Here is a 13,625-nt window from a genome sequence, read left to right as displayed (position 1 = left end):
TGGATTGCTCCTTTTATTCCTTACAAATAAAGTTTATAATTTTACATTAAGCATCTTCCCCTTAATAGGTGATCAGTAAGTACAGGTTGCATACAGACTTGGCAACTTACATGTTTGGGAAAAGTAGGAATGCATGAATTATTTTAAATCCACGCATTTCATCAAATTTTTTTTTCTTAAAGATTTTATTTATTTATTCATGAATGACACAGAGAGAGAGAGGGAGAAAGAGAGAGAGAGAGGCAGAGACACAGGCAGAAGCAGGCTCCATGCAGGGAGCCTGATGTGGGACTTGATCCCAGGACCCCAGGATCACGCCTTGGGCTGAAGGCAGGTGCTAAACTGCTGAGCCATCCAGGGATTCCCCATTTCATCAACTTTAAATTAAACTTCTACATGTAAGCCTCAATATATGTTAAATACAGGACAGAACCATTTATATGCCGTCTTTACATTATGCAATTTTAAAAGACATTTGTGATAATGTCTCTCTCTGTCTTTCTTAATTTTATTTTTTAATTGAATGGAATTGTATTGCATATAAGTGTGGTACAAATAACAGCCATTAGAATGCCAGTATCATCATGTATAAAATTTGGGAGGATTTGATAAATATAAGGAAGTTTATTAAAGGACTAAAGAAATACCATGAGAACACTGGTACAAGAGAATGCTAAATGGGGGGTGAGGTTGGTGTCTGGAGAGTTGCTCTGTAACCCCAGAACTAAGTAATAGCTAATGTATTCCCAGGACAAGTCACCGTATGACTCTGGAGCCTCTTTTTCCTCATTTCCAAAAACAGCTGCACTTCATGACTGGAAAGGTTCCTCAAAGCCCTCAAAATTTTGTGATTCTACATGTGGTTCAGTAAAAATCAAGGCCAAACAAAAAGGCCTGGGAAACTTCCAGTGGGAACATGTATGAGTTGTAGCCATTCATTCTTTAATGTCACAGAGGAGCAAATGGTATTTTTTATTTACAATCCTTCCTCTGAGCTATGTGTACAAATGAGAATGGGAAGTAGAGATAGGAAAGAAGAAAGAAGTCAGGAACTGCATTTAAAACCTTGTTTTCCAACTTCTGGATTAAAGCAGGAAATCATTTCTCAGCCCCCAAACTGCCATTTATTTACCCAACCATATTCACCCATAGGTCTTCCCCACCCCTCATAGATTTCTCCCTTTGACTTCTCCCTATCTTTGGGAATGTAGTGGAAGAAAATATTCATCCGGGTGCAAAAGACAGCATGTAGCCCCTGTGTGAGGCTTACTGGTTCATACAATGATGAAACTGACTTCTCAATCTGAGCTAAGTGGTTCCGGCAATCTTTAAATATAGCTGCCCTGCAAAATCACGTGGCATCTAATGCCAAGTGTGCGGTGACTAAAACCAGATGCAAAATATGAGAGAAATCTTGTTCAAAGCCTGCAGTATTAAAGAATAATGGCTCTACACATTCCTGGTCTAATCTGAATAATACTCTGCAAATATTTCAGATGATTTTCTCACATCTACCCCAGACCAATCACTTCATGACTGGACTTCATGATTTTACTTCCTTAACATGAAATCCATCCACCACCAATATATCCTCCTATAAGGTGAACCCTGTAAAAAGGTTCTGTGGTCACAAAAGTCTGGGACATGTTGTAAACTTCATCTTAGGTATTCACAGTGTACGTTAGTATCTCAAAAGACTTGCAAAGTCCTAGAAGAAGGACCAGTTTAATTTATTTGACTCAACATTTCCCAAACTTGCCAGGAAAAACCTTCTTCCCCTATCTCCCATGGGGTACCTGTTGATATCCCCAAGAATTGAAGTATTCCACAGAACTATCTGGAAAATGAATTAGACCAACATTGTGGTCTCAGGTTTATACCAGATACCAGAACCTGAAGTGTAGAGGCTAAAAAAAAATTGACTAAAGATATATCAATAGGGAGATCCAACTTTGTAGCTAATTAAATGGTTTTGATGAAGTCCAAAGAATCTTTTTGCAAATAAACATAATAGTTGTATATTACAAGTTTGTTGTAAAAGTAAAGCACAATAGTGGAAGAAAAGAAGCTACTTGCTACCCATCTTCACTTCGTGCTTCTTACTTTGAAGGGACAGTCAGGGGAGTAAACTCTAGATAAAGGAATTATAAAATTATAGCTGATTTCAAAGAGGATTTAGTCTAAGCCCCTCATTTTCAGATGGGGAAACTAAGGCCCGATGACCAACACTAACTAAAATCTAGGTCCTCTGATTGAGCAACAGAAAGACTGCAATTAATACCCAAGTCTCCTGACTAGCTCCTTGCCCGCTGCCACCTCATGCAATCTAAACTTTTGCTTGGATGATTGTCTGCATGAAGTTCCCTTCATCCTCTGCTCCTCACCAATCTCACCACTGTACTTTCTTTACAGGCATCTTAAATACCTTAAGCTGTATAAATTCTCCCAGAGATTTCAGTGATTAAATCAAAGGATTGTCAGAGCCTAAAATGCCCAGCACAGAGATCCATCCGTACATAACAGAAGCTTGACTGTTATTTGAACAGTCTACTTCTGACCATACCATTCTCTGTGCTTTCTAGAACCTTGCCTTGAATTTTAAGCTAGTAATTTAACACTGGATTATAAAAATATATTATGTAACTCCCTAATTTGTTTCATAGGAGCAAGGTGCTGTTCCAAATAAAACACCAGATCCCACAAAGCCTAATTTTGATTACCCGTAGTAACTATCCCAGTGCTAGACACCAAGAGGCAAGCCAAGCAGTACTCATGGCTTACCAAATAGAGGTGTTCAGGAGTTATTAACATAAGTATTAGCTCTACAAACCAGAAGCAGGAGCCATTCCCCTCCTCCAAATCACGTGTTATGGGAAAAGCAAAAACAACCAAGTATATCTCTGATCAAGAAAAAACTCAACCCACATTAATCATGAGCACACATCAGCTCTGTTGATTTTCCTGGGTTTATATATCAAATACTACAAAGATTTTTTTTTTTTTTTTGGCAAATTTTTTGGGTAAAGGCAGGATACAAAGCACAAGAGTATCAGTATGATAATTTGCTTTCTAGAAAGACAGAGAGGAAAAAGGCCAAGAATCGAAAAGGAAGAGTAACAAAGATGGCAAACCAAATTCACAGGAAAGTCATGTAGTTCACCCCAAACTTGGGAGCTCACAGACAGCAGAGCTGAGGTAGGAGCAATGGAGTGCCACCTTTCTTTTTCCCCAACCCTCAGGCGGCAATCAGTGAGCTAAACTGAATCACTCATTTGCAAAAGATTGGGTTAGTAAGGAAAGAGCACAGATGAGGGTAAATTAAGCCAGCCCTATTTTCTCTCACTCTTTTAAAAATTCTTAAGCTAAAAAAAGATTCCAAATAATAACATCAGCTGCTAATCTAAAATGTTATCTGCTTGTCCTGGCCCACCAGCCTGCTTCCTGAGTGCTTTGGGCTATAGGATGAGGAAATGGAGAAGAGATAAAAGTCTATTTAAAATCAGAAGTACTAGATCTTAGAGGTGGCATAACCTCAAGAGATCACGTGGCCAGGGGACAAAAAGTCAGATAGATAGGGGTCCTATCTAGAGATGTGACCCAAACAGGTTAACCGTCCTGCCAAGTTCTCTTATGTCAACAAGGAAGAGGTTGTCTTCTGCCCCTGATGCAGGGCATGTATCCTTCATAAAGATAAATTCTTCCTAGAAGCCAATGGCTCCATCTACAAGCCTATACAACTAGAATATGAAGGGATAGCTCTTACTTCTCTGCATCCCAAGTCTACCACAGCCTGGAAGGCGATAATAACTATTAAGATACCCACCCCTGCCTCACCACAGTACAAGGCATCAATGGCAACGGTGAGCATTACACCTTATCTGATGTGTTAAAACACTAGGGTAACAATTTTGGCATAGGCTAAATAATGGACAGTTTAGAAGATGAGGCCTGGGAGTCGGGCTGCCTGGGTTCAAATTCCACCTCCATCCTCTGAACATGGAGCAGCTGATTTAACTTCTCCAAGCCTCAATTTCCTCATCAGTAAAACAAGAACAACATAGTAGACAGATGTTGTGATGGTCACATGAGAGCCACACCAAATACTCAGCATGGTACCTGGCAGGAACTAAGTAATCAGTGAATGTTAGCTGAATATTAGTCATACTCTACATTTTTCCACCAACCTTTCACAGATATCGTCTTTTAAATATTCACAGTACTGAGTGAGTTCTGATTCTATCTCATGGAAGCCTGTAGAAATGGCCCCAGACCTGGCTGATATTTTTTGCCTCTACCAAAATGAAAGGCACATATGTAATTTTATGTGATTAAAACCCACCGAAGTTACTACTACTATTACTATTACTACTTCTACTACCCTATTACCTGGATTACTATGCATGTTTTTTTCTTTCTTCTATTTCTGTGCTTCTTTCCTTTCATATGTGTTCGTTTGCTCTCTCAGTAACTTGGGCTTTAATTCTTTTTGTAAAAACAGCCACTGTGATACAAATGCATCTCTAGAGCTATCTGTGTGATGATGGGCAAATTTCTCAACCTCTCCTACACTAAGTTTACTCGTGTATATCTAACACAGGGCTACCATGAGGAGCAAATAATTACCTACACATGGTAAACCCTTTGTAAATGTGAGCTATTTCTCATTATTACACAATGGATTTTTGGATTTGAAGCAGTACCAAATTATCTCTCCATCCACTAAAAGTCATGTCTGTCAAATAGCCTGTATGAAAATCTAGATATATAAATAGTTTAAAATATTTATAAAAAGTTCACCTCTGCAAGGCTCATTTTTTCTTAATGTCAAGACTATTATAATAACAACCTAAATTAAAATCCTCCACCCAGACACCCAAACTAATGTTATAGAGGATTTACTTATTTTAAAATAATATCCACATTTTGGAAATTCCTGGTAGGTTTGCACTGGGAAAGGGTCATAGTTGATTTATGACATAGTCACACATGAGAGCAGTTTGGGAGGAGGAGGTGGCCAAAGAAGGAGCATGCATTCCCCAGCCTCACCTCCTAGTTGGATCCATTAAGATCCACCGTGAGGGGTTTCTGGTACATGCAAGACAGTGGCAGTGGACACACTGAAGAAGGAGGAAGACAAAGGTATGGCTTTACTGGGGTATTTTTTTTTTCATAATTTGTATTGATTTTGTCATATGGAAACAGATACTTGGAAGCAATCTGGATTAGTCTAAATTAGAATTTTGTCTTTCTTACCTTTTCCCAAGAGAGGGCAAGAATGTGGGCAGACAGAGAGGAAACACAAGGACCGTGACTAGGAACAAGGTGGAAGTACAAATTAATGATCTCCTGGTATGTCAAAGCCCTTGTTCCATAACCAATGTAGTGTTGGGCAAAGACAGACACAAAGCTTTAAAAGAAACTTCAGACTAACCCACTTTATTCTCAGAGGTTCAGTAAGACTTACTGCCAATTCTGAGTCCCACTTCTCAGGTCTCTATAATATGGAGCAAGAAGTCCATATTATATTTATTCTTCCCCTCTCCCAACTTCCAGGATAAGCAACAGAATTAGGGATAGAAAGGGATGAATTTATAGCTTACAAGACCTGGGAGAAGCTGTCCTTGGGAGGAATGCTGTCTCCAGCAGGGATGAAGACACCAGACTAGCAGCAAAATATGCCATGTATGTGATGCTTCTAATTTTACAACCCAACGTTCCAACAAAGAATGGGGTACAATTGGCAGCAGGAGCTCAATCCACTTCTTGTGCCTGGGATGTTCCATCCAACTTGGACAACAATTAGTTTGGTGGACTGAGAAGCCCATCCCTGATTCAGTTTTACAAGAGCTTTGATTCTCTGGCCAAGTGCATGCTGCTAGTTGGCGGCATGGGAAACACAAAAGCAATGGACCCACAGGCTGACAAGAGGCTGGCCCGAGTGAGTTACTGGCAGTGAGAAGTGCACACAGAAGGCTTAAAAAGAAAGACCGGCTCTGCTTTGGAAAGATAAAAATACTCAAAGATCACAGTCTTTACTCTGCTTACCTCTGTGGCCTGTCTAGAGAGAAGACACAAAGTATCTAGATGGTCTAAACAGTGGTGTCATGGGAGGACAGCCAGGAATGGAAATAAAAAATCTGAGTTCTAGCTCCTGTTCTGCTACTGACTTCTGTGGCTGCATACATATGATCCATACTTCATGGGCTTCCAGTAGCTGTTTGGGGGTTTTGTAACTATATATCTAACTCTCAGCCTTAGTGTCTTTATCAAGAACAGATTAAGGCTAAGAGTATTTATCCCATGCTGCAGAGGAAAGGATTGAGATGATCTGTGTCAATAACTGAGCACAGTGCCTAGTTACAGAAAGTCTCAATAAAGTTTAGTGATTCACACAACTGCTTGTAAAACAAACAGCATGGACAAGATCAGTGGTACCTTATGGGCCTAACATGAGTTTTATTCTAAACTTTGGGGAAGTGAAAGAGAAGGAGCTCTGGGCACGCTGGATGAGAAATCCAGGCTCAAAACATAGAAAGAAAGCAAAGGCAAGTTTTCCACGGCATCTATATAATAGTGAGGTTCATGTTTTATAATCTTGAGCTAATGTTGATTATTGCTAGACAAGTCAACTGGCAGGTTAAAATAATGATCACAGTGCTTAGGAAGCACTATACACACAGAACAAAGTCATTTTCACATGGTTGTGGTCACATACTGAGATGCCTGTGAGCTGTAAATTCCTAGGGCTGGAACAAGCCTTTGGTTCTTCAAGGGTGTCCTGGGAAATCACTCATTCTTGGATGAAGAATCACTGAATAAGTCAAGATCCATCTACACCTGCATTGTTACTGTCATATGAATGGTGTTCCTTGAAGATGGGCCTACAGTAGATCCCATCTACAACTATTCACAGATTATCACCTTGTTAAAGTTTGAACAAGGCTTTTCCTCTATATTTTGTGACTTTGGATCTCCTTTCCAATTTCCAATGTACAATAGGGCCTCCTCACCATGGCTAGCATAAGAGGACAAATGACAAAACAAAAACAAAGCTCTCCTGGTGCTTACGGGCCAGAGGATGGAAGTCATTCCAGTAGAGAGTGGCACTTCCAGGTATACCCAACCCAGGTCCTCTACTTTCCCAGAGTTCTGCAGACTAGAGCTGGCCCACCCAGGGTGGCACCACGAAATTCTACACACACTCTATTAGAAATTCAAGTGTAGACAGTATCCTCAACTAGACCAAGCTATTAGATATTAATGTTCAGACAACACCTACCTCACTCCAGACCAGCATGGTACCGAATATGACCTGTAACCCATCAAAGAAATTGTCCCCTATGATGATCACAGTCGCGCCTCCCGTCGTCCATCCTTCACTCGGGCTGATGGCTTTGATACAGGGAGTAGCTGCTTTTCAACACACATGAAAAAGAGAAGGAGTCTGCTGTTAGAACCAAACTTTAATGATGGAGACTTGAGAAAAAGAAAAAAAAAATATATCTTTTATCTTTTCACTAACAGAAAGTCCCCCAAGATCTCAGCATTTCCTAGCTGCTTTAGGACCTGAAACCTAAGGGTGCAATTTCAGTTTTTAAAAGCTTTTTTTTTTTCATTGTTTCTATTGACATACATATATTTTGCCCAATTATTTTCAAACCTGAAATCTTATGAAATAAAACACAGAAGCAAAATTTAATTTGTGAGAAGCTAAAAATAAAAAAAGAATGGGTGGCTTTTTGGAACACACTGGAGACCTTATAGAATTGCTTCATAATTAGACATTCTTCCCGAAAAGAAAATCGATACATTTTTAGATAAGCATTTCTGTCCAAAGGGAAGTGAGAAAGAAAGGCCGAAACAAGAAAATATTCTTGCTCCGTGCCTTCTATCTGTAACACTAACACAGCAACATTCTTCATTAGTAGTCATTAAGGTTTTTCTCAACCAATATCATGAATCCCATTTTCTAGATGTAAAGTATGCAGGTCACCCAGGGTGAATTATGTAACCAAATAGCTGTCAGGGCTGAACCACAGAAAGTCCCATGACCTTTGCTGTGTTGCCATTTCCAGGCATAAAACTCTTAAATAGACTTTTTAAAAATTTCATATCTCTTCTCTTTCCACTATAAATGGCCCTTGGAGGTGGGAAATTATTCGCAAATACTATGATTCCAAACAGACTAGAGGTGGCTTGCCTGGTGAGCATGGCGTACTTTCAACAGAATTGCTAGGCATAAATGTAATTGTAGGATTATGTTTTTGAAATGTCTCAGAAGGCACCAAGGGTTCTTAACTCCATGATGCCATGTTGTTATTCTCATGATTACTTTTATGAACAAGAACAAAGCAAAATTCTAAAGCTAGGGAGATATTTTGCAAGGAGAGGAAACAAGACCCTTCTCTTTAATAAACAGTTTATTAAGTATCCAAGACTGACTTTCCAAATATTGAAGCCAATGGGAGCACCAGTTAATTTTAACAGGAATAAGCTGGGGAAAAAAACTATTGGGCTTTGTCAAATTTGGCAAAATATCACGCTTTAACTTTTGCAAGAAGAAAAGAAAATATAAAGCCTAGCCCAGTGGGACCATTGCTCACGTGCCACCACACAAACAAGTAGAATGGGTTTGATTTTGATTCAAATTCATCTTATAAAATAGCACAGAGAAATTAGGAAATATCCAAACTAAACATTTCATGTTGGCTGAACTCATAGTAATGCATTTACAACTAAAACTGGGCAGTTCAGATGCCTTTTCTCTCCTTCACTTTCTCCCAAAAACAAAATAATTAATCAAGAAAATGTAAATGATTCATGACTTGAAAATTTTTGTCCAATTTTTAACACACATAAAGATTGTGATCAATGCTCCACAGGCACAGGACTTTTTCTTAAGCAGAATTTTTCCTTAAAAGTAAAGATGTTTAAATGCATGCTTGAGTATTCCCAAACCAATGATAGCATATGACGCATGACTTCAAGAAATTTATAAGAGAAATAAAGCACATTTAAAAACTATATAGAATTCCTAAAATAAAAGCAGTTTGGAAACATTCTAGTTAATGTCTCAAAATTTCAATTCTTATTTCTAAGTCAGAGTACTTAGTTGCTAAAGTAGGGTAGAAAGGGAGCCATATCTCCAAATACTTCTGAGAACAGGATCTTGGTTTAACTGAACTTGTCTGTTCAAAGAGACTTGCCTAATGACAGAGTGTGAAATCCAATGGTATGATTAAATAAATGCTCACCATGTGACTACTCTCATAAACAACAAAACAGTTGTTTAGGGTGTTTATTATCTGTATTAACTTTCTTTTAATTTCTAAAATTTTATTTTTGTAATCATGCAAATTTCTTTGGATAAGTATATTTCTTTAGATATTTCTTAAAATAAGTATGGATCTTTCAGGCTTACTTATCATTGTACAAAGGAGGCAGAATGGTGTTGGTCTATCTCTGAGAGACTCTCCTATACTAAAGACAATCTGTTAGCATGGTCAAGCTGGTTTTAGACTTGGTCCTCTCTCACTTCTTTCCATTTGTTTTTTATAGGATAAAGAAGGCATGTAAGTGTCTGTGTATATGTGTGTGTGTGTGCATGTGTGTGTGTACATATGTGCTTTCAAACACTTCCTAAGGAAAGTGATAATGTTTTCAAATTCTGTGAGCAATAAACCAGAAACAAAGCTAAGTGTCAACTAGCCAGAGGAAAGAAAGATCATCAAGCTTCCAGAGATAAGCTGGTGAGGAGACAATATGTGACACCATTTTCTTAGCTTTCTGGTGAATAAAATAGGGGGTATTTCATGAAAACAGTGACGTACCCCTTGGTCCATCCTACCTCTATACACAACGATCCATTGTTCTATCTTAGAGACTACATGTCATTCCTAGAACAAGTTAGTTATGTAGACCTTTGTAAAGCTGGGCTTCAAGGCATTCTAAAGGTGCTTCTATACATCTGTGTGGCATAGCAGTCTTGAGGGGAAACTCTGTGGTATTTCCCCACTGGAAAATTTGGAAAATATGTAAAGGACTCATGTGCCGTTACACCGATGGGGGGTGGGTGGGCAAAGAGATGTTATTGGCATTTAGTGCCAGGAAGTCAAAGATGCTAACTATTCAACAATGCAGGGGATAGTTCCGCCAAATGAAGAACTCTAAAGTGTCAATAATGCAAGGTAGAAGACACTGTGACTAGCTAAGCAGATCAGGCCTGAGAGCAGTTGTTAACACTCACAGATCCATACAGGCCAAGGCAAAACTACAAATGAATACAGCAGCTCAGAGTCTCAGAACAAGCATGAGATGGATGGCTCCTGATGCCAAGAATTGGAGAAGTTCTAGCCACTGGTACCCCCACACCAGTGCTTGCCCAGTGCAGTTTGGGCTTCTGATCTTTTGAAAGAGGCTGAGAACCAGATTTTTATGTGAATTTCCCAATCTCTAAATGCTGGCAGCTAATTCAAATTTTTTAAACTTACAGGTGGTAAACAAAATATTTATCATCTAACTTTAACTCCTAGGCCACCGTTTTACCCCTTTATCTTAGTCACAAACAAACTTGCCAGAGTAAAAGCAGTCCAGGAAATACTTGCAAATGTGCCTACCACTACAGGTACCCAAAAGTTCGCTGCAGTATCCACAGTAAAAAATCCAAGCATCTAGGTGCCTCCAATAAGAGAGTGGCCAAATAAATGTTGGTATATCCATACTACAGAGTATTAGGAATGTCATTTGAATGGATGGAAAAGATTTTTCCAAACTAACATGGAAAGATGACAAAGTATGTTAGTAAGTAAAAAAGCAATTGGTAGTCTAATGAACAGTGTGATCCTGTTAACTTAAAAAAATGACATATATGAGCCCATAGACACACCTGTGTTTGTGTGTATGTAGTTACATGTGAACAAAGATCTGGAAGGATGTATAGCCACGGTCTCCAGTGGGTCCATATGAAACACAGCAATGTGACTGCAATGGGGCTGAGGGGGCAAGGAGACCATTAAATTTACTCTTAAAAACGTGGTATGGTTTGAATATTTTCCATAAACACACATTAAGGTAATATGTTATCATAATAAAAATTAAATAACAGCATTTAATTTTGTAAGAGATAAAGGTTGTACTATTTAGAACAAATTGATACTAATTTAAAAAAAAAAAAAAAAAAAAGGTCCGGCTGTGCTGATTAACAGATCCTGAGCCTCTCCTCTCTTCTTTCTGGGTAAGCTTTACTCTGAGAAAGCCCAGATCACATCTGAAGTAGCCAAGGACTTGTTTTTCTTTCACTCAGGATATCCAAAAAGACACAGAGAGGAAGAAAGGAGAGATCATTTTTAATAGTCATGGTGGATGTGTTCAGTAGAATTTGAAGGTGAGAATATTTACAAATGAATTCAGTCCAACCCAAGAGTGTAATAATCAATACAATTCTATCTCCATGAAAATATTACAAAATTGGGGAAGGGAGTGGATTTGATTGAATACAAAACCACTTTCACCAGCCAAATCTTGATTTAATTAATAAAAGATTCTTCTTCACCAAGGAATTTCACACTCTTGGTAACCACAAGGACAGAGAGTCAAATCCTGGTTCTAAATCTCATTAAAAATAAAAGTTGAAGTTGATTTTTTTTGGTCTTTTTTTTTTTTTCTTTTTTACCTCTTCCCCCACCCCCAACAGCCACCAAAGTAGAGGAGATTTTCTTTCCTTCAAACTATGACAATAACATGATTACCCCACCACAGTTTAGCATAATGGCTCTGAAATGCTCGTGGCACATTGCAGAGTTAAAGTGGAAATTATTAGGTAGCTCTTCTTTGTTATAATAATGATCACTCCACAAATAAAAGCTCTTCTCCCAAAGGTACTGCAAGGCACAAAATGCTAATTCTGAAGATTATGTGTGTGCTTTTATTAAATATTACCATGCCCTGCCTGTTTGAGGGCTTCTCTGCTCTGATTGTTTTATGAGTACCATGTTAATGTCATTCCCATCTTGCTAGCAGCAGGCACACATTTTAGCGTTTGTATGAGAGTTGATCAAAGGCCACGTGCTGGGGGAATTGCTGAGAAAACACGGACAAGCGATAAAAATCTAACAGATTAATTGGTTTAAATTTCATTTCAGGGTGTTGAACTTTGGCTCGGGACTCTAATACTACACCGTGAGTCAGGGCCTAATTACCAGATTTCCAATTTGCTTCTGAACAATGGTCGTGGTGAGAAGAAAAAGAGAGGGAAGAATGAAAAGAAGAAGAAAGAAGAAGAAGAAAAGAAAGAAAGAAAGAAAGAAAGAAAGAAAGAAAGAAAGAAAGAAAGAAAGAAAGAAAGAAAGGAAGGAAGAAGAAAGAGAGAGAGAGAGAGGGAGGGAGGGAGGGAGGGAGGGAATCATTCGGTCTCCAGTACATATTAACTACTAATGCTCTGTGTGTAGACGATCCAGAGCATTTATATTTCCTTCCAATGGCCACAGAAGGCAGAAGAAATCACAGATGCCCTCAGCAGTTTAAAATTCTCTGATTTACAGAATCAATGTTACAAGATTCAAGTGCCTGCTCACTCGCATTGGAAGCATCAGGCTCTTTATAGCAAGGTAAATTTGTAAGTTAAAATTGTGCCTTAGCCTCCAATAGAAATGATCTATTTCATTGATAGAAAGCAAGTGCCAGGAAAGCCATGTTTACCTCAGGGTTTATGGGTGGCCTTGGGAATAAGGGTTAATTGAGCTCAGAGGTGCCTGCCCATTGAGGTGAATTAGTGGTGTGTGCCGCTATCAGCAGGGTCCTGGGGCTGCTCTTACTTTTGCCTCCGAAATCTTTGTACTGTGATCAATACTTCAGTTGTTTGGAGTAGCAGTGTAGATGACCTGGGTGCAAGATTTATTATCTCTTATCTCCAAAATGAGGCTTTGTGACAGTTGTTCTTTTACAGAAGCCTCATTAGAGATGTATTGTTTGGCTCTTTTCTCCATTCCTGTATTTATATGTGCTGGGGAAACAGCATTTCATCAGTTGGTAAAATGTATAAATTTAGAAATGTTCTAATCCCATTCTAAACCTCAAGATAAAATTCCACTAAAATGGATATTCAGCTCATTTTCTATTTCTATTGTGTACAGCATATGAAAAGATGTAAACTCTCCTTTTCCAGCATTCTGTTAGCCAGAGCTCTCTATTAATGAGCATTTTGATGGAGCAGATAACTGATGCTTACAATGGAGGTGACGATGCTGGCACTAGTCCTTAACTGGCTCCTGAATAAAGACAGAAAGATGCAATTATGTATGTTAAGTTGTTTTAACATCCAGAGTATTATGGTATTTGCAAATGGGCAACAGCTCCAGCTGTTCAAATTCCACCTCTCTCACTCAGTGAGACCTTGAAGCAGTCACTTAGCCTCTCTAAAGGTCTCCCCCCTCGAAGCAGTGGTTTCTGCTCACAGACTTGTGGCAAAATGCAGGTGTCTGCTGGTGTTTTGTTGTTTTCCTATGGGCCGGGCACATAGCATGCTAGTTGCTGCTATAATAATTATCGTTATCACCAGTTCCCCATTAGTGAGAGTTTATTTATTCACTAGAATACCCAATAGTCTCGTCATTCCAGGTTGTGTAGTT

At 38.8% G+C, this 13,625-nt stretch overlaps 1 protein-coding gene across 14 annotated transcripts in view; it reads right to left on the bottom strand.

Moving 5' to 3' along the window:
- The window catches only part of EBF1 (EBF transcription factor 1), a 392,209-nt gene that overhangs the window by 89,288 nt on the left and 289,296 nt on the right, over positions 1–13,625 (bottom strand). For 7 of the 14 annotated variants that reach the window (XM_077895685.1, XM_077895690.1, XM_077895688.1 and 4 more), the window contains one exon: positions 7,280–7,413. In XM_077895685.1, the coding sequence (XP_077751811.1) occupies positions 7,280–7,413 (134 nt within the window). The remainder of the gene's footprint in view (positions 1–7,279; positions 7,414–13,625) is intronic. The other 7 variants (XM_077895687.1, XM_077895691.1, XM_077895689.1 and 4 more) reach the window with 1 other exon arrangement.

The sequence above is a fragment of the Canis aureus genome, chromosome 4, assembly GCF_053574225.1.
Source record: "Canis aureus isolate CA01 chromosome 4, VMU_Caureus_v.1.0, whole genome shotgun sequence".
Taxonomy (NCBI): Eukaryota; Metazoa; Chordata; class Mammalia; order Carnivora; family Canidae; genus Canis; species Canis aureus.
Note: the sequence above shows the minus strand (reverse complement) of the source record. Positions and strands in the feature narration are given on the sequence as shown.